We start from the raw sequence: 26,008 nt of genomic DNA, 5'->3' as shown, positions 1-26,008 counted from the left end.
CCAGTTAGGGAGAGTCCACCTCCACCCCCTCCTCGGGTCACCGATGGTGGTTTCACTTATACGTTTCGCCGCCTGCTCCGTTCCCGTTGGCGCAGGAGACACCTCCAGTATTTGGTGGACTAGGAGGGGTACGGTCCTGAAGAGAGGTTGTGGGTCCGGCTCAAAACATTCTGTCAACCAGCTAGACCCACCACACTGGTAAGCAGGGACATGATTGGGACTTTTTCTTCCCCTACTTTGGACGTATCCGATGAGGACAATGAGGAGCCACCCTCAGGCGAGGACAAAAATTCTCCGGTAGTAGAGGATGGGACAGGATCGTTTCTGATGAGTACTGACCCTGCCTGTTTCCAGACCCTCTGCCCGGCCTCAATGCCTGCTACCTGTTGGTTTGTCCTTGTGGATCATTATAATCCCGTTGTGGATTTGTTTTTCTCTGCCGTAACCTGCCCCTAACTGATAATAAAAGTCATTACCAATTGTCTTCAGTTTCCTGTGTGCTGCATTTGGGTCCATCATCGACTTGTTGTGACGGCAGCATTTTGGATTAACTGAAGAGTCTGAAGGGACTTTTTGGGACAACCTGATAATGAGGAGTTGCTGTAATCCAGGCTTGATGTAACAAATGATGTGAAATGATTTTTGCAATGTTACGTAGATGAAAGAAGGCAGTCCTTGAGATTTGTTTTATGTGGGAGTTAAAAGACAGATCCTGATCAAAGATAATGCTAAGATTCCTTACGGTGGTGCTGGAGGCCAAATTAATGCCATCCAGAGTTACTATGTCATTAGAAAATACGTTTCGGAGGCGTTTAGGGCCTGTTTAATAGATGGATATAATTGGGTACCATCCGCATAAGAATGAAAGTTTACAGAGTGATTCCTTATAATATTGCCTAAAGGAAGCATATTTAAGGTGATTATTGTTATATAAAAATGGTTTTGTGACTGCTTTCACAAGGATTTTAGAGAGAAAGGGAAGGTTAGATATCCGTGTATAGTTGGCTAAAACCTCTGGATCAAGACTGGGCTTTTTAAGAAGTGATTTTATTACAGCTACTTTAAAGGATTACATGATTTAATGTTTATGCTAATAAACCATTTATTTAGTGCTCTATCTAATGTTTGTAATATTAGGAAGTGTATGAAGACTTTTACAATTCTAAATATGAACCTTTCCTTGTGTTTGTGTGTGTGTGTGTGTGTGTGTATATAGTATGCGTATATATGAGAAAGAGAGTGAGACTTTTATTGAAGGTGTGAACGACTGTGCAGCTTCCCCTCCACCTATAATATGGACTGGTGAGCCGGTTGGCTTTATAATATGACTTGGGTACTTTGCTGTAGCATTGGAAGAAAGAAACGGGCAGCTGTTTCTGTGGTGTATGCCGTCTGGTTCAGAGACTGCGAGACATGCCATCCTATCACAGAGAGAGGGACAGGGTAATAGAGAAATAGTGACTCCAAATCTCCCGCCTTAGTTGTTTAACTCTGTGATCCAGCAACTCTCAGGAGAGTGCAACAAGAAAGTTTGAGCATCAAAATTCCAGCCAGCTAGTGGATCAAAACCTTTTAGAGAAGCTCTGCGATGGGTTTTGACTTCTTCTGTGTTCTCTTCACAGGTCTGAAGGCCCCAACAGTCACCAACCACAACACAGCCAAGATAGCAGCCGCCAATCAAATAGCAGCAAAGAGAGCTACTGCTACCAATCAGAGCCTGACAAAGCAGGCATCCCAGTATCCCCTGCAAAAAAGCGGATCAGCAAGACTCAGTCGACTGAACACCACCAGTAAGTGTGTGTGTGTGTGTGTGTGTGTGTGTGTGTGTGTGTGTGTGTCTATTACCTCGTGTGTGTCTATTACCTCGTGTGTGTCTATTACCTCGTGTGTGTCTATTACCTCGTGTGTGTCTATTACCTCGTGTGTGTCTATTACACCTCCTGTGTGTGTGACTATTACCTCGTGTGTGTGTGTGTGACTATTACCTCGTGTGTGTGTGTGACTATTACCTCGTGTGTGTGTGTGTGTAGGTCTGCAATCCCAGGCTATAGCTACATTGGCAAGTATCCAGCATTATCACAGCTTCTGTATGTGATTTGTGTGCGTCGACATGCGTGGGTGCATCTTGAAAGATTTAAAGCCAGTTGTCAGGGTTTTTGGACTGCAGTTCCTCTTTGGACCATGTGGGGTCGCCACCGTTCATTTCTGTGTGTCATGTGCTTGTCTTTATTGTTTCATTGGTTGCACCTGTTCCTTGTTTGCTAGCCTTTATAAGCTGCCTGTTTTCTTCTGTTCATTGCTGAGTCTTGAATTGTTGCCGGAGGCCAAGTTTGTGAGTTTTTGAGCCGTCTCTTGAAGTGTCTGTTTTTGTGCCCTTGTCTCGAGTTCCTGAGTTAACTGCATTTGTACTCTTTAGCTCTTGAGATCCTTTTGCTGCCTGCTTATCTGATATCCTCTGTTGATCCTGTTTTTGCCCAGACTTTACCTGTTAGTTGTCTGGATGTATTTTGAGTTCTGTCCTGCCACCTGTTCTGAAAGTAAAAACTCCTTTTCTGACCCACTCCAAGCCTGTGTCTGTCTCTGCACCAGTGCTAGTAGTTTTTAGATTGATGCTGTTGATGGGCAGTATTTCGTGCAGCTCTTTAAACATGACGTGTTTTCAAAGGTTAGGAGAGAGAAACCTTCTGCCTGATATCAGACATCGACAATGTAGACTTGATTTATGTTTTTCTTTTAAAGCAAATATTATTCATTATAATTGCAAGATATTTGTTTATTTGTTTTATATTTTATTTAGTTTCACATTGGAGACTTCCATCAGTCCTAAACCTCACACTAGAAAACAGATGATAGCACCGCTTTTACACTAAAAACCTGAAACCTCCCTGAATGATAGAGAGCTGATTTAGTTCGTTGACTGTGCAGGATAAGTCTGGGGTGATAAGTTAGAAACAATCTGAAAACTGTTAGCAGCCTTTACTTAGTGTCAGTGTGCATGTTGAGTAAACCTTATAACAGTGATATGAGATCATTACTTTAGTTCTGAACCATACTGCTGGTTGTTAACTGTTCAGCTCACACACATATTTGGGATGACTGACTGCATCTCATACCCTGGAAGCTTAAGCAAACATAATTATCATCCCTCTGCAGTCTCACTGTTGTGAATTTGGAGTGGAGCCATACTTGTATCTCAGCAATACTTCAATTGGATTTAATCTTTTAGCTGCTAAGGGTTCTGAAACACTCCAACAGTGAACTCTCATTTGTTCACAGCTTGAATTACCCAAGCAGTCAGTAATATGCAAAAAATGACAATGTCTAACTTTTGATGTCATGTCACACCAAACACAAATTTTAAAGCAGCTTTAGAAATTATTTTGGTATCAAGACAACATTTCAGCTAGCAGATACTTGTGCACTCACAAATGGTCTCCTAATGTTGAGCATTAAAACAGTGGTCTTATTTACTGAAGACCGTCTTCTTTGTGGTACTGGTTCCATCCATGTGGGCCCTGCGAATCCAGGGCCTGTGGTCGCAGCCTCCCCCATGTGGTGACTCTGGTCTGGACCCGGGCGCCTGGCTGCCTCCCCTCTGTGGCCGGGCCTGGAAGTCTCTGTAGGGCCTGTGGGGAGCCACTACTCACAGACATGCTGTCAGCCTCGGGGTGGCTTTACCGCCACACGCACCTACACATCCTACACATCCTACACATCCTACACATCCTACACATCCTACACATCCTACACATCCTACACTTTGTAAGCCCCACACATGTATTTGATTTAGTCACCTCTCTCTCTGCCTCAGGCGACAGTGGTTAGCAGTGTGGCCTTTTAAAGCTCCAGTGGCTTTCTTTAGCTCTTTTTGTCTCTATTAGACATACACTGTATTGAATCTCTGACACACACCAATCAAATGTATTTATATAGCCCAATATCACAAATGACACATTTGTCTCAGGGGGCTTTACAGACTGTAAAGCATACGACACCCTCTGTCCTTAGACCCTCGCATCGCACAATGAAAAACTCCATAAAAGAAACCCCATAATTAAAGGGGGAAAAATGTAAGAAACCTCAGAGACTGAGGAGGGATCCCTCTCCCAGGACGGACAGACGTGCAATAGATGTCGTGTGTACAGGATAAACAACATAATACAAATACAACATTTGACAGAAATGATGTTGTGTTGAAAAAAGAGAAAGTTTGGATGAATCCAGGAAAATGTCAAAAAGGCTTCCCGGTGTCCAGCAGGACCAGGGCAGCAGGCGCTGTCACGATTCCTGATCCTGATGTAAACTTTCAGTGGCAACCTGCCACATGAGAGACACAGAAACTCCGGGGATGATACTCCGGATGCTGACACATAGGGCTCTGCCTTTGTTGTCCATGAACTGTGTTGTACTCCCAGGGGACTATTTATGTGTCATGGCTGAGTTGTAGTTTTTGAAATGTGATATATATATATATATATATATATATATATATATATATATATATATATATATATATATATATATATATATATATATATATATATATATATATATATATATAAAAAAAAAAATGTCATTCTTGTATTACATGCACTGTATCGTGCAAATTAAAGTTTTTGTGTAAAAATGTATTTTAACATCCCAATCACAAAGCACTGCAGTAAAGAAAAATATGTCATACCCACCAGTTGAGTCAAAGTAAACGTATGATTTGTGGTTCGTGTTCAGTTACCTCCTGCTGCCAGTTGGGGCTACCACTGTGCAAAGAAGCCCGCTGCAGCTGTGAATGACCAACATTTCCTTTTTTGCTTGTGTGTCTGAGTTGCCGCCTTGTTTCTGAAAAGAGCACCATATGGCCAAAAGCAATTAGTTTAAAATGATCACATGTTGTTTAGAGTCCCTGAAGGCATACCATAGATCAATGATCAGTGTATTTGAATACGATCCCAGTTCTGTGGGTGGCAAGCTGATAATAGCGTTTTTCAGACTGTATCAAGTGGCCACTTGGACTTTTTCTTAAGGCGGACATTCTCCTTAAAGGAGGTGTGTAAATCTGGTTTAATGTTTTCATGTCTAATTAATAATTTCAGGCTCTCTTTAATATCATCTTCAGTATACACTCATTTTCATGTACAGAAGGTCCACCTAACTAATGCATTCCAATACAACATCAATAAGTCCTACTCTCCGTGTTGATTCCACTCTACAGTAGTTTTTTTTAAGATGCTGAAGCTCACTATGCTGTTGAACTGTATCGCATTAGAATGAGGGATGATTCTAATATGGTTAAATTAGTTTACCCTCATTGATATAAATGTGGTGGACATTATCAGAAACATCTATCAAAACAATGCAATACAACTGAACAGCAGCACACTTCAGCCTCCAAAGTGACCAACACCTCTCTGAAATTCTCATGAATTTGGGATTTAGTGTAAAACTGTAGGATTAAACTGAATTACTTTGAGCTATAATGTAATGTCCCTCTGTAGCAGATACACTTTAACCTCAACCTTTGTCTTATTGCTGTCATTTTGAAAACATAGTTAGATTGCAAAACCTGAACAAATGGCTAAACTGCTCTCAGTGGCGGGCCGTGCATTTCACACCTAGGCCTTCAGTCATGTCCTACACAGTCCTACCTGAATTATTCCACCTCTTAATACCATCATTATGACATGGCTCTAGAAACTATACATTTAGACAGAAACGCAGTATAACCGGGCGTTGCATCACCTTAACAGTCAAGTACAACAGAGTGATATTAATATTTACGAAACATTTAGTTGTAAATAGCAGCAGTACAATGTGCAGTGCCTCTCGGAGGCTGTGAGCCGGGGGTATCGCTCGTAGTTAGTGATTTGAAAGTGACGGACAAACCCTTTTCCCGACTGTGATAGGCTCGCTAGCGTCGGGGTTGGCCGATCTCTTCTCACGATGTCTATCTTTTCTTGAAAAGTTTGTCTTGAAAATGGCGTTGTAATTATATCTGCGACCAAATCGATCTCTTCTCCTCCTTCAGCCATTGTGGGTTGACAAAAAACAGCGTGTAGAAATCTAAATTAGCTCGTTCAAAGTTTGCTAGCTCTGCATAGCTCTGCCTCTCAATAGTGCGTATCCAATCAAAAGACGTGGATGTGCTGACGTTATCGTACGCCTGCTAGCTGGCCCCGGTGTCGCCAACTCGAAATCTGATTGGTTAACGCCACAGTTTTGTCTCCGTTCACTTTAAGCTACAGGCGCCCGCACTGTTGATTCTGAAGGCCTATGGGCAGATTTCTTGGACCCTGGCAACACATTATTGCTGAAATATGATTGGATAAAAGCTCTAACATAAAGGCCAGACCTCCAAATCTCGATCTGAGGCTGGAAGCAGCGCAACCAAGAGGAAAGCTATGAAATGAAGAGAATAGAATAGACTATGGGGAATAATTTAATACATATTTGTGGAAAAAAATACCAAAATTAAATGTATATTCTGATGATGTTTAGGCCAGCAGAGAAGGCCTTGCTGGCCCTGACGGCCCACCACTGGTGCATCTGTGTATTTGGCTGAAGAGTGTTAATATAGCACCTGCCACTTAGCGTTAAGAGGTGTGTTCGTGTCCGTCCCCTGAATGTATTCCTTTCATCACATCTAACCTTGACACGATTCATCTCTGACGCTCCACTAATTTAAAACGAGAGCGAGAGACAATAATGATGGATGGAGGGAGGGAGGGAGAGAGAAAGATTATTCAGAGCCCACCCCTCCCCCCTCCTTGCCTGCACCGTGTGTGTGTGAGAGCTTTGGAAACAGCAGTAAAATAGAGGCAGTGTATAGATGCTTGTCTTTGTCCAACGATCCAGCATGTGTCTGTAAGGGAGAGCTACATTTATATGGCAGACACACACCTCTGTGGTGTGCGTCAGTGGGACGGATCGCTGTGTGTTTTGCATGTAGCAGAGATGGACTACTAATCATCACCGCAGTGAGGATTTCCTCTCCTCCCTCTCACACACACGAGTATTGCCTCTCTCGTTCGCTCCATCTTTTATCATTGGATGATTCACTGCCACCTAAGCAACTGAAGCACAAAGCTATTTTTGGTGCCATTTTATCTTCTCTGTTGACTGGGCAACAGAAACCAGTTCTCCTTCGGTTTTGCATTGCCGACTCTTTGACTTTGAATGGATAAAGGGCAGCTAGCAGCTTAACGTATTCCTTTTTTCCCTTTTAAATTCAAACTCCTGTTTTTGTCTCTTCTTTTATCTCCACGTGGCTTTCATGGAGATGCCAGGCACACATTCCAGGAACAACGATCTCTAAGTCTTTTCTTTATTTTTTCAAGTGGAATTCTACTGTGCATTTAAAATTATTCTTGAACAAAAATGCTTTGGAAGCGTTATTATAACTAGGAAATAATTTCCTGAAATAAGTAACCGGTAACCGATAATAATAATAATAATAATAATAATAATAATAATAATAATAATTTGGTCCACAAGAAGAAAAGAACTAGGTAGATATTTCCTGCAGCACAGGACTGTTTGAGAGTCTGGAGCAAAGAAAGTGTTGAAAGTCAAAGTTCTTACACAAAAAGACTAGAACATTTGTCTAAATTCAATCTTGAAGAGTGTTGGAGGACAAACAAAGACATGTTATGGTCTCCCAGATTGTCGCTGTCCAACTTCCATGTGAAGCTGACAGCCAAAGGACTTTTCCGAAACCTTCAGCTGCTGTCGGGATGCAAGAAGAACACTGTGGTCTTCCACGCAGGTCTGGATAAGCTACTGTCCTCCATGCCCTCCCATCTTCCAGCCATCAATTGTTTCATCATTTCAACACATATTTCAGGCCCACAGGTTGATCACTGCACTGTTTTATGAACCTCCAAACCTTCTGTGACCCCATCCCATCCTCAATAACTGCTTTTAGAAAGTTGTAATTTTTCACAATTTTATACTAACCTTATACATCCATCTGTTTTCTCATCATCTTACTCTTTACCAAAGTCCTCATTCTTCATCAATTCTTCATCCACTGTAGATACACATGGCTGGGTGTGGTTTAAGTGAGATGCTACCACACCCTAGCACAGGAGCTACATCCGTGAGAGCATACTGTTTGATGTTTCAACTTTATTAGCTAGTTATTAGCAACTATGAAATGATTACGTCTTTAAGCTCATATAGCATCACAAGCAAGTGTACAAGGCTGTACCTTGAGTATCTGCTTGCCATAACACAATAGTAAAAAAAAAGTACTTACTGTATGTATATTGTCTACCAATCACCCTGTTCCACATTACCTCATCCCACTTTTCAATCCCTCCTCCTCTTTCACTTCATCTGATGAGTGAGGTTGTCTTTTTTTTTTTTTTCTTGGCCATTTTTTGTTTTAACTTAATCTTTACTAATAGGATGGCAAGCCTGATTTTCCTGTATGGCGTTGGCAGCCATTGTTGCCTCCATCTCTCCGCCACTGTGGGGGCTTTTAGTATTGTGTATGACGGCTACCGCAGCCGCCATGGATGAATAGGGTTACAATAGGGCTGTCCGTTGTCTTAACACAAGTGTGTTTACACGGGTCTGTGTGGAAGCTTTCTGCATGAGTGCTTGTGCTGTGGCGTGGTGAATAGCCATGGCTGCCAGCTCCTTTTAGCCATGATACCCACGAGGGGCACCAACCACATGACTCACACACATACACTCATCAGAAATAGCTGCATCTGGCTTTTACTTGTTCAGCTATTTAAAAGTGCTCTCTATTTGTGGAAGGCTTGTAAGTATGGCAGGGAGTCTGTCCTCAATGTTAATGGGGCGTATTCATTTTATACACAAGGCACTTCATTAAGCATTATAATGCTGTTCTTCTGAAAACATTTTTGAGGCAGTAGAGCTTTGATGCATTTTAAGTACTATGTAAACCCAGTAAGACAAAGAGGATGTCATTGTTTATAACTCTCTTTGTGCTTAGCCTGCCAAGCTAACAAGACACAATGTTAGCATTATGTTAGCAGCGAGGGAAGTTTCATGCTTAAGTGTTAGCCTTGCTTCAGCTGCTGCGTCTCCACTGAACATAACATAGGTGCTTGTGTGTTTTTTTTTTTTTTTTAGATGTGCACACGTTGTATGTGAGGCTAAAGTCAAAAACATGATCCACTGCTAGGCCCTGAGGATAAGCTAGCGTTTCCCCAGATCTTCAACAGCTTCACGTGGGTTTTGACTTGTGTTTGCCAGTGTAATTAGGCCACCAGGCTTACTCTAAAGCATTCATTTATTTCATGTGTCTTGGCTAAATTACTCAGTAATTCCTTCATCGTCTTTGACAAATCATCTTTATCCATTTTAACTCTCTAAATTGTCTACATGTGTTTCATTTATCTACAAGTGAGCTCATGTTCTGCGGCCAGTATTTATCTCATTTTGTTTTTGCTCATAAGAACATGTTCTTTAGTAAATATTCAGCTCAGATGTTCTTCTCTCTGTTGTACACTGTGTTTTACTGCTGGCCCATCTGATTATTTGAAGCTATTGTACTTACAAGATTCTTGCTGTTCGGAGTTGTATCTCCATGATTGTTTGCACTTTTTGTACATCGCTTTGGACAAAAGCATCAGCTAAATGAACTGTAATGTAATGTAATCTGGGCCCAAGAGCACATGTTTGGCTGCAGTGTGTTTTCTCAGTCTGAGCTCCACAGACCCTCTTCCCTGCTGCGTCCTGCCATCACCTTGAAATGTAGGTTAGAGCAGGCTTTAATCACCACATGTGCATGTCCACACACACTCAGCGGAGACACACAATGATGCAGCTGAGGCTGATCAGTTGTGCAAGCTTTAATCTGATGTGGACATTGCTCTTGTTATCCTAATGTGGTGGCAGATGAGGACGTATATTATCCACAGGCTCAGCAGATATGTACAGTAGATTTGGACTGCAGCACTGAGGAGCAGGGTATTATTTTCATACTGAGAATTTCTATTGACATTCACCTTGAGATTGCTTTTAGCTTTGAAAGGTGCTTTACAAATCCAATTTATTATTATTATTATTACTGTATAGGATGATAATCATCCAAAGTTCTCTCCTGTTGTTTGCTATACTGTAGTTTTACAATCCTTGACTGACTGGTTAGAATCTAAGTCAAGTGCACTGAAATCTGGTTGAATGTCTGAGGTGGATATGTGCAGGACAGCTGACAGGTGATCATCAGTGATAGAGGATCTGTATCTGGATTGTTGAACTTCATCACTGAGAATGTCTGTTCACATATGTAGGTCGATCCAAAGAGGACCAGAACATGTCTCCTCATGTGTGGAAAGTTCAGGGAAGAGTAAAACTCAGTCAGTGAGACTGACTTAAAGTGCTCTGACAGAAGTGTGTCAGACTGCAGGTCAATGAGCTGAACATCACTGGGTGCATCATCCACATTGCATGTAAATGGGGAAACGACCATGTGTTTTAAAGTCTTGAAATCGCCTTGAAAACTCACCATGCAGTGCTTCTAACATGGCTGAGTACCTGTGGAGGTGATCAGCTGATGGTGTGGCTTCCTTCAGTGTTGGCAAGTGGGTGAGAATGTTGTCCTCCATTTGGCTTGAGAAGCTGCAACTTTCTCATGAAAGCCTTCACTGCGCTGTACATTTCATGCACAAAAAGGCCCTTGCATTGCAGTTTGACATTTAGTTAATTCATTAGTGCAGTCACATCTACAGCAAAACCCAGGTCTGCCATCCAGTCTGCATCTGAAAGCTGTGGGACGTCTTTTCCTTTCTTCACACAGAAGTCTTGACTCTCTTCTCTCAGGTCTCACACTCTTAGCCCAGGCTGAGCCACCTGACAGCGGCGTGGTAGCCTATGTCACGATGTTCAGTCTCATTTTCCTTCAAAAGTGCAACAAACTGTCTGTCACAGTGCTTGACATCAAACAAGCTCTTGCCCTGATGAAGTTAACTATTTTAGTTACAACATCAACAACATGGTTAATTTTTAGAACTGACTTGCATAACACTTCCTGATGTATAATACAATGCAAACATACCCATTTCTGTTCAGGGTTAATTTCTGTCACTTTATACTGCATTCTCTTCAAAAGTCCAATATTTTTCCCCATCAGATTTGGACAACCATCCGTTGTCACGACTGCCAGCTTGTCTCATTTCAGTCCCAACTTGTCCACACATGCATTTACCTCTGTGAACAAATCACTCCCTGTTGTTGTCCCTTTCATTGACTGCATGGCTGACAGCTCCTCCGTCATTTTGAAGTCCTTAGTTATCCCACGTAGGAAGATGAGTAGCTGGGCAGTGTCACGTACAAGGCAGCTCTCATCCAAAGCCAAGGAAAAAAAGTAAAAGTTGACCGCTCTGTTCTGCAGATGAAGCTTCATATTTCCCGCGATGTCCTCAACCCTCCTCGTTACAGTGCGTCGGGAGAGGGGCACATTCTCAAATGCCTCCATTTTCTCCGGGCATATTAATGCTGCAGAGTCCAATAAACACTCCTTGATAAACTCTCCGTCAAAACATAACTTGTCTTGACAGCTGCATCTCTGGATGTGCAATGTTTTGTAAAAAAGTCCTTGTTGGATTTGCAGCTTAGCTAGCAAAGCGTCCGACTCCTTTGCCCGCTTCTGTAAGAGCACTTTAAGATGAAGAGCACTTAATCGGTCAAGTTCTTGAATTTCTCTGATTTTGGTCTCGTAGTGGCGACTCAAATTGTAATCCTTGAACACAGCGACCTGCGCACCACAAACTAAGCACACGACTTTACTTTGGACTTCGGTAAATAAATACTTAGCAGTCCATGTCTTCTTGAAAACACGGCATTCTATATAAACTTTTGTTTTTTTAAAGTGAGCTGACATTTTTAGAGCTAACGCTAACTCACGTCTCTCGTTTGAGCCGTCTACTGTTCGCCAAAACGTTATAGTGAAGGCAAGAACACTGCAGGCACGCCCACACGTACGTGATTTCAAAAATAGCAGTCATCTTCAAAATAAATACAACGGGCCGTTGTGTTGCGTGCATGATGTACACTTATAAAGTTAGTGTTACCCAGTTAAGTCATCTGTTTGTCAGTTTGTCTGTGGACAGTGCATCTACTGAGGTATTCCTGTTTCTACTATATTCAATATCTTTTTGTAGAACTCAGTTAAACTGATGTGACACATGTGGACCGAGAGTAAAAACATCAAGCCGTTTGTCTTTCTGTCATCATGCTAGGTGAACACAAAATACTCACAGGTTGTTGCTAAGTGACCAAATGGTCTTAAAGCAGAAACAGAGCCGTGCTCTACACACTTGTTACAATGACAACAGTCACGTGGAAGATGAATGTCCAGTGTACAGACGTAAATGTATGATTGTATGCGATAGTTGATAATCAGCAAACTCTTAAGGGCCTTGCAGTCTTTGGCTTTAGATGAGAACCATGGCCATCAGTGGACAGATGATTGGTGCAAGAAAAGACTCTCCTGGGGGACTATCATCCTAAACCCCCCAAATAGTTTTATCTGAATCCATTTGAGTAATCTGAATGCAGCAGATTAAAGAGATAGGATTGCTACAACTACCTGTGTATGTGTGCTGAGTTGTCTTCTGAGTTTAACTTTTCTGTTCTGCAAACACACATACAGAATAATCCAGCACTAATCTGCCTGAGTCTGCAGTGGTGTTTCATTTGTCCAGCATGTGACCTTACAGTAAAGTCAGCTTTCTGCCGCCACTGGCCCTGTCATGGAGGATTTGTCTGTGTTAATGAGGGATCTTATGAAAGATGGAACTGGTCCACAAAACTAATGTAATTAAGCCGTAATGTCACCCAAAACCAGCGCCACTTTTAGAGCTTTTATCTCTTAATAATTGTAATTAGAATTGATTTAATCCTGTTTGACCATATACCAAAAATCTACTATGGGCCCATGAAGGAGTTTTGGTGTCATCCTCATCACACAATAAGGTAATCTGCCAAAACTCTGTGTATTATCCATATGTGTGGTTTGAACACATTCAGGTGAAGGAGCTTGTTCAGGAAGCAGTGACAAACTGAAATTATTTGGCAGGTTGAACACAGTAAACTCTTTTAGAGAAAAAACATGACACAAAGCTCACTCACTCACTCACTCACTCGTCCTCCACCTTTTGTATTCCTCCACTCCCCACCTCCAGTCCCTCACTAGTTAACTGAAGTTCTGATTAATTACACAGATGGCTGATATGATAGTGATACTTATCATATTGGTTTTTAAAACGGCACCCATACACTCCAAAACAAAGAAATGTGTCTATTAAAAAAATATTTCAGCTAAATATATCTCATTATTATAAATAATAATTGAACCTATTGAAACTATGGACTAATTTAAATCAGCTGCTTTTTAAGTGTTCCCAATATTGAGGAACTGAGCTGCTGAAACTACAGCCTCATGCAGCCTTCCAATAATTGATACGATGATTCACTATCATGTTTATTAGAGACCTTCTTACTGTGTGCTGAAGGAGATTCTTATGACACAGCATCTTTACTTCTGTAACGTGATGTAACATGTAACAGTCTTGTTTCTCTCTCAGTCTGCGCTCATCAGCTCTGCATGACTGTCCGGCAGACTCCAGGTATAAATCATCTTCAACGCACACACACACGCACACATACACACACATTTGGGAACACAAGCAATTTGAACGCAAAGAATATCTCAGTGTGTGTTCAGTATTCAGAACTGTCTGCAATCTGTTCTGTGCAGTTACAAAATACATTTGGCAAAATGAATGCCCTACGCCCAGGATGAAGACCTGATTGTGGGAGAAACTGATTTTTAAATCTACTATTTATCCAATGTGTGCAATTTTATCTGAAGCATACATTTATGAAAAATGTTGTCACTTCCTTCACATTTCTATACCTACCAACATTTTCCACACACTAAATTCATATTTAGAGCATTCTGACCTGCTAAAATGGGTGTAGAGATGTTAAATATGCATCAGATGTGAATATTTATAGTGAAACCAACCAGAGCTGTAGTGTCCACAGTGTGATCTATAAAGCTGTGGGTTGCTGTCATGAAACTGAACTGATCGTATAAAGTATACACAGATGAAGTGTCCTGACTCCTTCTTGTCCTTCACTGTGTGCCTGTAAAACAGCAGCAGGAGGCTGAAACTGTACTTCAGAGTGATCAGGAGGTTTGCTTCTGCCGTTAGATGCTGCCGTACATGACTCGCTGATTTAAATTGAGTCAGCGTTTGACAGCTTTTAATTCAACTGTTGCTGAGATGTCAGTGTCTGCTAATGATTTTCTCTTCCCCCTAACTGCTCTCATACTGAAGTGTTCATCAGTCCAATCCATTTTAATTATGTTCGACCTTTCTTGTTCCTTACCACATACTCTGATCACAGCATGTCCTGCTGCCAGTAGGTGGCAGTATGTTTAAGGGAGTCACTACTAGCTTCAGGGCCAGGCCTGAGCATAACATCTGATTCAAGGTTGAACATGAACACTTAAACTCAATGATTCTCTCCATTGAAATCTGACCGTGCCTTTAGTCACAGTTTCAGAGACTGATTGCAACATTTTTGAGTGAAATGTTCAACTTCAAGGCCTTAGAAATAATACTCATCTTCAAAGCATTTAAATCAACCATAACACTTATTGTCCTGCAGGTTGCACTGCATTACTACCCAATGACTGCATGTCTGCACGGAAAACATTTGTGACATCAAACCAAAGCCTGCTGCCTTATAGTGAATTATTTACAGACTTGCACCTCACGTCTTTGTAACAAGTGTGATTTGCCAGGAAGCGAGCCGAGGAGGAGACAGTGTGTTAGTCTCTCTCTAATTGCTTTGTCTCTGGTAATGCACTCCTTAATGCACACCCAGTGCCAATCACACACACACACACACACACACACCTCTACACACACACACACACACACACACACACACACTCTGGCCATCATAAACACGCTATCCCATGATGCATCTTTCTCAGCCTAGAACAGTCAGTAGGGCGTATTCTTTTGCCAGATGAGAGCAAATGTATGAGACGAGTGTGTTTGTGTGGCAGATTTGGTTGTTATTCTATTCAGAGGATGAATGGGTGTTTGTAGTTTTATGTTGTGACCCTGCTGTTGCGTGGACTTTACACTTTGTTAATGGGCTGAGTGAGTATTCTGTGTGTGTGGGGAGTGTGTGGCCAACATGTTGAATGTTTTACCTGCCACCCACACACTAAGAGGTTGCCATTCTCTTGCAGTTGACAAAAACAAGCCCCTGGAGGTGCCAGCAAGACCCACAAACATCAACAGCAGCTCACTGGTAGCAGCACCTGCAGCAGGAAACAACCAGAAAAAGCATCAACTTCCACCTAACCTGGTATGTCCTCTTCTTTTTTAAATCCTCAGCTTAAAATGCAAATTCAGCTCAGTCATGGGCGAGACACTACACCAGAAACCATTGCGGGATTTGATGGATGTTTGATAGATTGATTGAATTGGATGAAAAAATACACAACACAAAGGTTACGGATGTAACTACGGTTCTATGAATCCTGGATGACGGGCAGAGGCAGTGCTTAACACTGAATATCTTCCATCTCGCGCATGAGCAGGTTGAGTATTTATATCAACAACTGGGTCCTTGTTTCGATCTGTGCACCAGCCAGAAAACAGCTTCCATCTGTTCTCATACTGCAGACGAATGATGGCCTTGGAAGGCAAAACAAAGAAACTTTCTTTTTTACAAACAAATTAGCTCAAGTAAACCCCCCTCCCCCCCCCGGCTGTGAGAGGGGGTCCACAGGCACCCTTGGGCAGGAGGATGGATAACTCCTGGTTTAGGGCTAAGGCTTTTGCCAGATTGCTTATGATGGTCATTTGGGGTCCAGTGTCGGAACTGCAGCTTGTACCCCTGGGCTAAAGTGAAAACCACCCATGGGTCTTAAGCTTGAGCTGCGCAGGAGCTGAGCAGCTACTGGTAGAAATACCAGACAGGCCTCAATCCCTAAGGCTTGTGGAGGAAGTGTCGAAAGCATCCTGCTGCAGGGAAGATGGGAGGGCGAGCATAAGGCGAGAGAGGGAGTTGCCGATACGGCCCATGCGCACCGCTGTACCATAAGCCTTAGAAAGCAGTTCATCAGTGACCCGACATCAGGGTCAGGGGCACGTCATGTACCTTATCAGGGGAAACTATGAGAGCAGCTTAAGATGGTAGGCTCAATAGCTGGCATCTAGTCAAGGCCAAATTTTGCCGCATCCTGTATGACTGCCAGTCTTCGACCATCAGATGTAAGACGGGAGAGACTCCTAGTGTCCCTCCAGCACGCATGCAACTTTCTCAGATCAGAGGGAGGAACGGAAGAGGTGGTGGGTGCAGGAGTTAGCAGGTCCACCCTAGAAGACAGCTGGTCAGACTTAGCATTTTTCTTGGGCGTAGCACCCACAGTCTCTGCAGCCCAATACCTAGAAGGGGTAGTTTGGACTGGAGTCAACTGCTCAGACAAGGGGAGGCAAGCATCACCCATCAGCTCCACCTTAGCCAGCCTAGCAGCTCTCACCAAGGCATGATGGTGCAATTCATGCATGGGTCCTCCAAGAGGCTCTCCCTCAGATGCTCGAGGCCAAGGCAAGAGGGGCAAAGGTCATGGCCGTCCTCTGGTTGAAGAGGAGCCATACAGATGTTATAGCCAGGAGAGCTAAACAAAACTCACCAGTGGCTACAGGCTGCTACGTCAGTCTTAATTGAGAGCACTCTGCTGACAGGAAGCAGTATGTGCAGTGAGAGGGGAGCGAGGACGCTCTCTCCTGGTGCTGTTGTGGGTTAGCGTGAGCTACGTTAGCCCTAAGAAAGGAAAACTGAAAACATTGACGCGAGGCAGCGCACAACACTACAGTGAGAGGAGAGCTTCACTGATACAGAATGCTGTCAATATCAGCCAACACAGAGCAGACACGCTCCAGTTAGCGCACCATCAATGAGCTCGCGCAAAAACCCTCTGCTAACCGTGAAAACAATTATATTAACGCAATAGGAAACAATGTATTCTATCAGCTTATGTTAACGATCTCACCGCTGATGAACATGATAGGAACATCTGCAAGTCAGAGGTTTGAGGGTCACACATTTCCCTCCCTGGAGAGGGACAGCTCGTGAGGCTACAGGCAACAAACAAACTTTGAGTAGTTAGTAATCATATTATAATATTTTGTGTAGCTCAAGCTAATGTTCTTCGAGTAATTTGAAATAGGATTGATTTCGTCTATGACACGTGATCTTATACATGACCGGGGTCATCTGAGGTCACATGTGACTTTGTTGACATAAATACTCGAGCTGCATTTGTGTGAGACGAAAGATATTACGGAAAGGATCAAAACACAATAAACCCCCAAGGCTTATTTCAATTGAGCTTTTAAGGCCTCTCAATCTGACTGAATTGTGGAACTGAATACACAGGTTTTCTAATCTTCCTTGTCAGGTAGATGATATTATGGTTATCCAACTATAACTAATCACCACCTCATGCATGAATCGTTCATACGCACAGATTTGATCTTAAATTGTGCGTGAGAATTCATCAATACTTGTGTACTTCCCATTTGCTCTTAGGTAAGATTATTATTTTATGCTGTGAAATATTAATAATGATGATGATAAAAAAAGCAGTTTACTTTATAAAAACAATATTGAACAATTATTAATTTAATCATTTTAAATTAAAGATGATTACATTAGACCAAAGAAAAACTATTAGACCAAAAAAAAGGAATATTTAAAGTGGTTTTCATCTGTACTACTACTAGGTCGTCCTCAGACGGGCCCTCCAGTCATCCCGGTCCTCCATGTATCTGTCTAGCTCGGCAGTATTTTCTGCTCCTGCATCTTTCCTGAGTACATCCTCGTATGTTATTACGGGACGCCCTCGTGATCGGTGCCCGTGTGTTGGCTCCCACACCACGAGTTTGCTGGCTGGCAGCTCTTGGTGTCTCTGGCAGTGACCTGTCAGCCTCATTCTCCTGACCGCTGTTTTCTCACCCACCCTTAGCGCCCCCTCATACAAGTGCATGTTGGTGACATGCTCATCCTTGTTGATGCCAAGTACCACACGCAGCATTCTCGTGTAGCACCCATCTAGGGATTTCTGCAGGGTGGGCTTCAGGGTCCAGCATTCACTGTCATACAGGAGAACAGACTCCACTGTTGTATGGAAGAAGCTGAGTTTCATTTGTCGGAGGAGGTTGGAGTTCCACACACAGGTCATGCCATTCAGGGCCCTCCATGCAAGCGCCTTCCTCCCTTTAAGGTCTTGCTCGGACGAGTTGACCCACAAACCCAGGTATTTGAAATCATTGACTTCCTTTAGAGCAGTGCCTCCTGTTGTTTTTAGAGGTGGATGGTCCGGGGGGGATGTTATATGTTATGAACTCAGTTTTCTTGGCATTTAGCTGAAGGCCCAGGAGCTGCTGTGCTTGCTCTACGCGGTCAGAGAGCAGACTGATGTCATCCGCATAGTCCAGGTCCGTTAGGACTAGAGCGGGGTGTCGTCTCGACCTCCTAGGTGTTATTGTGAGGCCAAGTTTTAGCTCCCGTCCACTGATGGCCTTCCTGAGCGTATAGTCTAGGACTATGATGAAGAGGAAGGGGGCAAGGGTGTCCCCTTGCAACACTCCAGCCAGGATGTCAAAGTCTTCCCTGTTGCCATCTGGGGTTACCACCTTTCCTCTTGTACCCTTGTACATGATCCCTATGGCCCGGAGTAAATTGGAAGGGACACCGTAGGCCTTGAGTATCTTCATCATCACGCCTCTGTGTATCGAGTCAAATGCCTTTTTGAAATCGATGAAGCACAGTACCGCTGTCAGGTTGTTCTTCTTAACCTCCTCGATGATTCTCCTCAAGGTACGATATGTACATTTTTGCAATGACACAAGTCAGACTTATGCCACGGTAGTTGATTCCGGATTGAGGCACTGGGATGATGTTAGAGAGAGACCACATATCAGGCTGGCTGTTTGCGCGGTTGCAGAACTCCAGGATGATGTCGTCAAGATCACAGTTCTTACAGACCTCTGGTGGGATGCCGTCCGGCCCAGCACTTTTTCCCTGCTTCAGTGTGGATTTCACTTTGGCAAACTCCCTGACTGTAAAGGGACCATCAGCAATAGTGAGATTCGTGAGGGCGACAGGTATCACTTCCTCAGGTCCATCACCTGTCAGGTGTGTTCCCAGGAGATTTTGGAAGTGAGTGAACCTGGAGGTCACCCTCTCTTCTGGGCTGTCGCCCGCCATCTGTCCGTCCTTCGACCTTTTCCTCCCACTCATCTCATTGATGACCCTCCATGCCTCCCCGTACTGCTGTTCACCATGCGCTGCCTCCACTCTCTGTACTTTCTCCATCAGCTCCTCCCCCCTGATCTTATCGTAGGTATCGAAAAGAAGCTGTTTGGCCATATTCAATATCATGCGATTCTCTGCAGTTGGCTCGTGCCCAAAGCCTCGGTGTGCTTCCTCCACTCCCTCACGCGTCATCATGACCTCCGGATGCCTGGACCTCTGGGATACTCCATTCCTCTCCATCACTGGAACACACATACTGGTCACCTCCATGTTCGCAGCAACGAACCGCCTGTACTTGGCATTAGGCTCCTCCTCCTCGCCCAGCAGCTGGAAGTGATTCCTCACCTCCACTGCGTACCTGGTTTGAAGGCCAGGGCTGGCTGAGAAAGCCTTCCAGTCATACCGGGTCTTCAGGCTTGGTTTGGGGACCCTGAGGCTCAGTCTCACCCTCATGGAGATCACATCTGTGGTGTTCCTGCACTTGCAGTTTTTCACCACATCAGAGAAGCTGCCACCAGCTCATGCTAACCTGTTCTAAGGTTTCACAGGCATTTTTTAACTGGATAAAAATGTAGTTAATCAACCATTGAACCACAGAGAGTAACAAAATAAACAATAATTTGTATTATAATAAAATTGTTAATTTGTATTTCTTGACTCATGTTAACAAAAGAGTTAGGAAGAATTTATCTCCAGAATGTGGTTTTAATATTTTAAAAGATGAATGCTATTGTGCGGACATCATGAAGAATAGAATTGCATTTGGATTAAACTCAAGACAAGTCCTTCAGATGTTAAGACAAAATCATTTGCTTAGTGTCTTTATTGAAGAAATTATGTGTTATTTTTTATTGCTAGGTACCAGACGTGGTTAATACTAATACACCAGTGACTGCAGTTCTCCTAGTGCCTGCCACTGAGAGCACCAACACTGGAGCCACTGGTCTTGGGTTCAAAGCAAAAACTGTTCCAAGATCCAAAACAGGATCCCGCCTACAGAATGCTTCCAAGCCTGGCTCAGCCGGGGCTGTTGTGGCAGACCGGGTGGTCGCTGCAAACCAGAACCAGAGCAAAGAGCAAGCAGAGAAGAAAAACCAGGCCATCAACCAGCTAAGGAAGCTGCTCGTCCAGGGGAACAAGAGAGTGGAGGCTCTGGCTACAGTTATCCAGCATCTCTTCACTGAGGTACTGCACTTATTTCTATGTTTACCACACAGTGAAAAATACTCTCACAACCTGCTGTGGAGTGAAAGCTTCCATTCTTTATTAAAGAAATACAAAGGGGAGCAAATGTTTTGCACATTGTTATATTGGCCTCAATATGAAATAGTACTGAAATGTATTGCTGTTGGTGGTAATATTTTGATATTAGGGAAAGCTTGAAGAAGTACTGTAATACAGTATTTTACATATTGGTGGAAATGGCAGGTAACTGTTTGGATGTAGTAAGACTTCAGTGCAACAGTGACTGCCTTATTTTTGAATGAAATGTTCTCTGAATGGATCCTGTTTGGCTGTTTAACGAGAATACTTTGTATGGATTGTACTTCCTGTAAGTAAGAGCCCCCCCCCTCCCACACACACATTAATAATAATAATAATAATAATAATAATAAAAGCTTAGTGGGGATGGGTCCCTTTCTTCTGCTGTAGCTCCACACCACTTTAAAGGCAGATAAGGTGGATGTGCTTGTACATGTAGATACAATAAGGTTTAGTGCAGCTTCAAGGGGGTAAATAATGAAAACTATCTATTATCTGCACACCATCCTTCCCCGTTAGCAAATTAGGGCAAAGCACCCACAGCCTATAATTAGTTTATGGGACTTCAGTCAGGCTCAGCAGCTCAGACAGTTGTGTTTATTTAAGGTATGAGTGGAATGTTTTTGAGTATAACACTCTTATTTATTCCTGGTAAAAACACAGCTTACACTTCCTTTGGCTAAAGCATAAACTATCTCCATTTGGGTCAAAGTGATAACAGATACCGTCAAGAAAAACAAGTACATAATAAATAATTCCACTAAAACATATGGCACCGTTTTGCTAGGGGCGTTAACATTTAGTGAAGTCAGTTTATATTGTGGTGGGCTGCTGCCTCACGAGTTGAAGGTTTTTGATTGTGATTGACACATCCTGGTGCCTGAATGGATCAGAGACCCGGACATGGATAGACTGCCCAGTCAATATTTGCTGTCTGAATACTGGGACTAGTACTTTATGTTTGCAGAGCATTATGGTGTGTAAAATATAAATGAATGCACACAAACTACTAGAAGTACCACAAGTGTATTAGCCTGTGGCTAATAAGGTATGACACTCTGCTGTGGGTCTACATCACATTCTTCTGTCCACTAGTTCTCACACTAACTATAGTTTGTGATGAATGATTTTACATTGTTATGAAACCACAGAATGAAGCAAAATATAAAACCTTAAAGTCAAACAATGTAGCCTTAATCATTATCTTCACGTGGGGACAAAGTTAGCAACACACACACACACACACACACACACACACGTACAAGGTGACCCTGTACTGATAACATTTTCTGGCTTTGTAGATAATGAAAATGTACACAGACTTTGGAGACACACACATGCACACACACACTTGTCCTCAATGAGTGTGTGAGAAGATCAGGACAGATGTGTGTCTCTCTGAGGGAAAGAAGCTCATTATGTGTTCAGAAAAGTGTTATCAGTGTGTATGTGTTAGTTAACTGTTACATAACTCTCAGCCTCTGCTTTTTGAACCAGAGCCTGATGAGAAGGTTTTGTATATTACGATAAATGCTCCTTTTCTGTGTATAATTTCCAGCAGCATATTGTGTAGTAAAGATCAGCTGAGAGAGAGCTTTCAGAGTTTTCAGTGCAGGAGCCTTCCTGGCGGGGTTATTGATTGGATGGATGGCCCTGTGGAAAGTGGATGTGAAGGGGGAGTGATGAGTAGAAGACAGGGAGGAGTGGAAGAATGCAGCAGCTGCAGCTCAAGCCCTGAAGCTCTTTGATATGCATGTCTGAGATAATGTGTGTTTTTATCTAAAGCATGAATACCAATGCTATCTAATCTGTCCTACACACTTGATAGGTGAATATAAACTACACACTCATGCAGAGCTACTTTCCCCTGGGGGTGGGCTATGGGTGAGGGTGGGGCTGTTTGCTTTAGTGGGGTTATCTGTACACTCCACTCTGGAAACCCATACTGGTATAACGTCTTTACAACTTCTTCATTTTAGCTCTTCATTTATTTTTTGTGAGTGCACTAAAAGTTTAGTTTGTGCTAGTTGGAAAGAAAGTGTCCCTGTAAACTTCTATAATCTCCCACATACTGAATATAGTTGACTGATTAATGTAAGTTGTTTTTAACGCAAACATTAAATAGACAGAGAGATAAATATGTATAAAGTTATTTAGGATATGAGTAAAGACAAGGCACGAGTTAAATGCAGACGCACCAGTTTTGTGTGTAAATGACTGATAGGGAACAAGAGAAAGGAAAGAAAGATAAGAAAAGGTGGTACAGAAATAACTCTCATTCCTCCATTCCATCATACAGTAACCAGGCAGGAGGAACAGATGGAAGGAGGAGGGAGGACAGGGTGGTGAACAGGTAGAGAGTAGGAGGAGTGAAAGGGAGCGAGAGTCCCATTCAGAAGAAGGGCAGACAGTGTGTGTGTGTGTGTGTGTGTGTGTGTGTTTTCAGTTTATGTTGTGGCTTGTGATAAAGAGAGGGTATCAGTGACGGAGAGAGGAAAGACTGAAGACCTTTTTTGAAGTGTATGTGTGTGTTTGTTTTGTGTCTTTGTTCACGGAGACATGGGCTCCACGGCTAGCAAAGCCCATGCAAAGCCTAGCAGGGCACCGCCACATCGCCGCAAGAAGAAACGCAAGGTGTGTGTGTGTTTACTGCTGGACCTCCGCTTTACATTTATCTGCTGCTGCTCTTTTCTTTCTCTGAACTTCTGTTGGTCTCACACTCCAAGCTGTGACTAACTCTCTGGAGACGCCTCGGATTAGGATGTCGTTTTACAATCAGGTCGCATGTGTTTTCCACCTTGCTTCACACTTTGATTTAGCTTTTGGTTTTCAGTTCAAGCTGTTTAGAAATACAGGACGCTGTTTCATTTAGATGAAAACCACTAAGCCACAACAGGGCCTGAACACTTTTCATGACACTTTTTTCACAGCTCCAATAATCTCTTAACTTTCTACAGAGTTTACATTTTCACTGTCTTTGTACCATTTGGCTTGCTTTTCACACTATGTCTGCTCTTTCACTCTACAGACAACAGATGGACTGTGTGTGTGTGTGTGTGTGTGTGTGCGCGCGCTGGAAAGGGTAATTGTGGGACTATAGGATCATAATGTTCTGTTTTGGAGCGCAGCAGTGCACTTTGGTACACTCATCAAGTTCAAACGTGCGCTAGTCCACATGTTTGTGTGTGTGTGTGAGTGTATGTGTGTCTGGTGTAAGCAGCCATACAGTGTGTGTGGTAGAGATGAAATTAATATAGAATAATATATATAAAAGGCTTTCCTTGATGTCTGACACATGATCATTATTTTTTGTTCATTCTTAATCTGTTCTTAAATGAAAAAATATGGGGGGTGCTGTTTGGTCTGGATGAGGTACATGCGACAGTCTCTGACTGTAGGTGTGTGAAGTCCCGCCCTTTGCGAAACACAGCGGAGGAGTGAATGCGCAAAGCAATTGTTTTTAATATAAATAATTGCTTTATCTACAAACAATTTCGGACCCCCTGTTGACCCCTGCTATAGTCTATATCTAACACACTATATAGTCCTCCACATCTAATTCCCTATACAGTGTATACTGAGCCGTGAATAACTTTGGACACTGATTCTCTTCATCTTCTCTCCTGTGCAGCGCGAGGAGGCCTTAAAGCATAAGAAGGGCTTAACGCTAGAACTGGCAAACCTTCGAGACGAGCTGGGTAAGAGAAGGATCTTTCTACACATCCACACACTATCATGCTAATGATTACTCACCTGCTCTCTCTCACTCACTCACTCCCTCACTCTCACCACTCACTCACGCACGCACCACGCACCAATCAACATACGCACGAACTCAACGCAGAAACGCAAGTAGAACGTCAAGAAAGAGCAGCAGAAAGAAAGCACTCTCAGAGCACGAAGAACGCAAGAAAGAGAAAGAAAGAAGGAGAAATTACATCATAGAAGGGAGAGACGAGGGAGAGAGCTATAGAGAGCGGAGAAGAGGAGAGACGGAGATAGAGAGAGAGAGAAGAGAGCGGGTGAGAGAGAGGGCAAAGTATAGAGAGAGAAAGACGAGAGGAGAAAGAAGAAAGAGAGAGAGAAGAGAAGAGAGAGAGGGAGAAAGAGATAGAAGAGCAAGCGGGAGAGAGCGAAGAGCGAGAGTAGAAAGTGAGAGAAAGAGGGATCAAAATATACCTCAATTCTCTATCAGAGTGCTCTCTCTCTACTATCCTCTCTCTCTTCTCTCTCTCTCTCTCTCTCTCCCTCTGGTCTCTGTGTCTCTGGTCCCTCTACTGCTCTCTCTTGCTCTGTCCTCTCTCTCTCTCCTCTCTCCTCTCCCCCTCCCCTCTCTCCTACCCGCTCACTGGCTCGCTCCTCCTTTTCTTCCTCTCCTCTTCTTCCTTTTCTGCTCCTCGTTCTCTTCTCTCTTCTCCCTCTCTTAGTTGTCTCCGCGCTTCTTTTCGCTCTCGATTTCTCCCTCTCGCTCTCTCCTCTCTCTCTCCCGCTCTACTCTCTCCCTCTCGCCTCTCTCCTCTCTCTCTCTTCCTTTCTCTCTGCTCTCCTCTCTTGCCTTCTCTCTCTGTCTCTCTCTCTCTCTATCTCCCTCTCATCTCTCTCCCTCTCCCTCCTCTCTTTCTCGTCCCCTCTCTCCCTCTCTCTCTCCTCTTCTCTCTTTCTCCTCTCTCCCTCTCTCTCTGTCTCACTACTTCTCCATCACTCTCTCTCTCTCTCTCTCTCTCTCTCTCTCTCTCTCTCTCTCTGTCTCTCTCTCTCCTCTGTCTCTCTCTGTCTCTCTCTCTCTCTCTCTCTCTCTGTCTCTCTCTCTCTCTCTCTCTCTTCTCTCTCTCTCTGTCTCTCTCTCTCTGTCTCTCTCTCTCTGTCTCTCTCTCTGTCTCTCTCTCTCTCTCTCTCTCTCTCTCTCTCTCTCTCTCTCTCTCTCTCTCACGCATACATACATATCGGTGTATTAAAAATATTTTCCTGGTCACCATCACTTTCTTTTTAAAATACTTCTCTCTTTCCACTTTCCCTCCGTCCATCACTCTGAGCAGTAGTGACTATAATCTTTTCTTTTACTGCGTGTTTGACCTTTGGCTTGTCTCTTTACACAGAGCTGAGGAATGTCAGCAATGTATAGACCCCTGCTGTCAACACACACACACACACCACAGTCTCCAAGTCAAACTGAACAGGAACAACCTGTTCCCGTCTCATTGGGTGATATTAGGTGTTTTTAATCATTTTCCTGTGACGTGTAGAGCTACTGTAACATCACTGCTGCAACTTTTAGGATGAAGTTAGAGCAGCATTCCTGCTTCCTCTGCTAACACACAGGTCTCACTTATCATGAAGTCCCACAATCAGAATGAATGCAGCATAGTTTGAGAGGTTCATGCTCAGCAATAGTGAAAGATTTCTAGTGAAACCTTTAAACCTA

At 43.2% G+C, this 26,008-nt stretch overlaps 1 protein-coding gene across 12 annotated transcripts in view; it reads left to right on the top strand.

The window, feature by feature from the left end:
- Window positions 1-26,008, top strand: part of LOC115006846 (microtubule-associated tumor suppressor 1 homolog) — a 72,245-nt gene that overhangs the window by 35,382 nt on the left and 10,855 nt on the right. For 9 of the 12 annotated variants that reach the window (XR_003832129.1, XR_003832128.1, XR_003832130.1 and 6 more), the window contains exons 7-11: window positions 1,623-1,790; window positions 13,557-13,598; window positions 15,245-15,363; window positions 20,182-20,508; window positions 24,218-24,284. Coding sequence is in view for 8 of the 12 variants with exons in the window: in XM_029429423.1 (XP_029285283.1) it covers window positions 1,623-1,790; window positions 13,557-13,598; window positions 15,245-15,363; window positions 20,182-20,508; window positions 24,218-24,284 (723 nt within the window). In the remaining 4 variants the exon portion in view is untranslated. The remainder of the gene's footprint in view (window positions 1-1,622; window positions 1,791-13,556; window positions 13,599-15,244; window positions 15,364-20,181; window positions 20,509-24,217; window positions 24,285-26,008) is intronic. The other 3 variants (XM_029429432.1, XM_029429450.1, XM_029429458.1) reach the window with 2 other exon arrangements.

Source organism: Cottoperca gobio, chromosome 1 (assembly GCF_900634415.1).
Source record: "Cottoperca gobio chromosome 1, fCotGob3.1, whole genome shotgun sequence".
NCBI lineage: Eukaryota > Metazoa > Chordata > Actinopteri > Perciformes > Bovichtidae > Cottoperca > Cottoperca gobio.
Note: the sequence above shows the minus strand (reverse complement) of the source record. Positions and strands in the feature narration are given on the sequence as shown.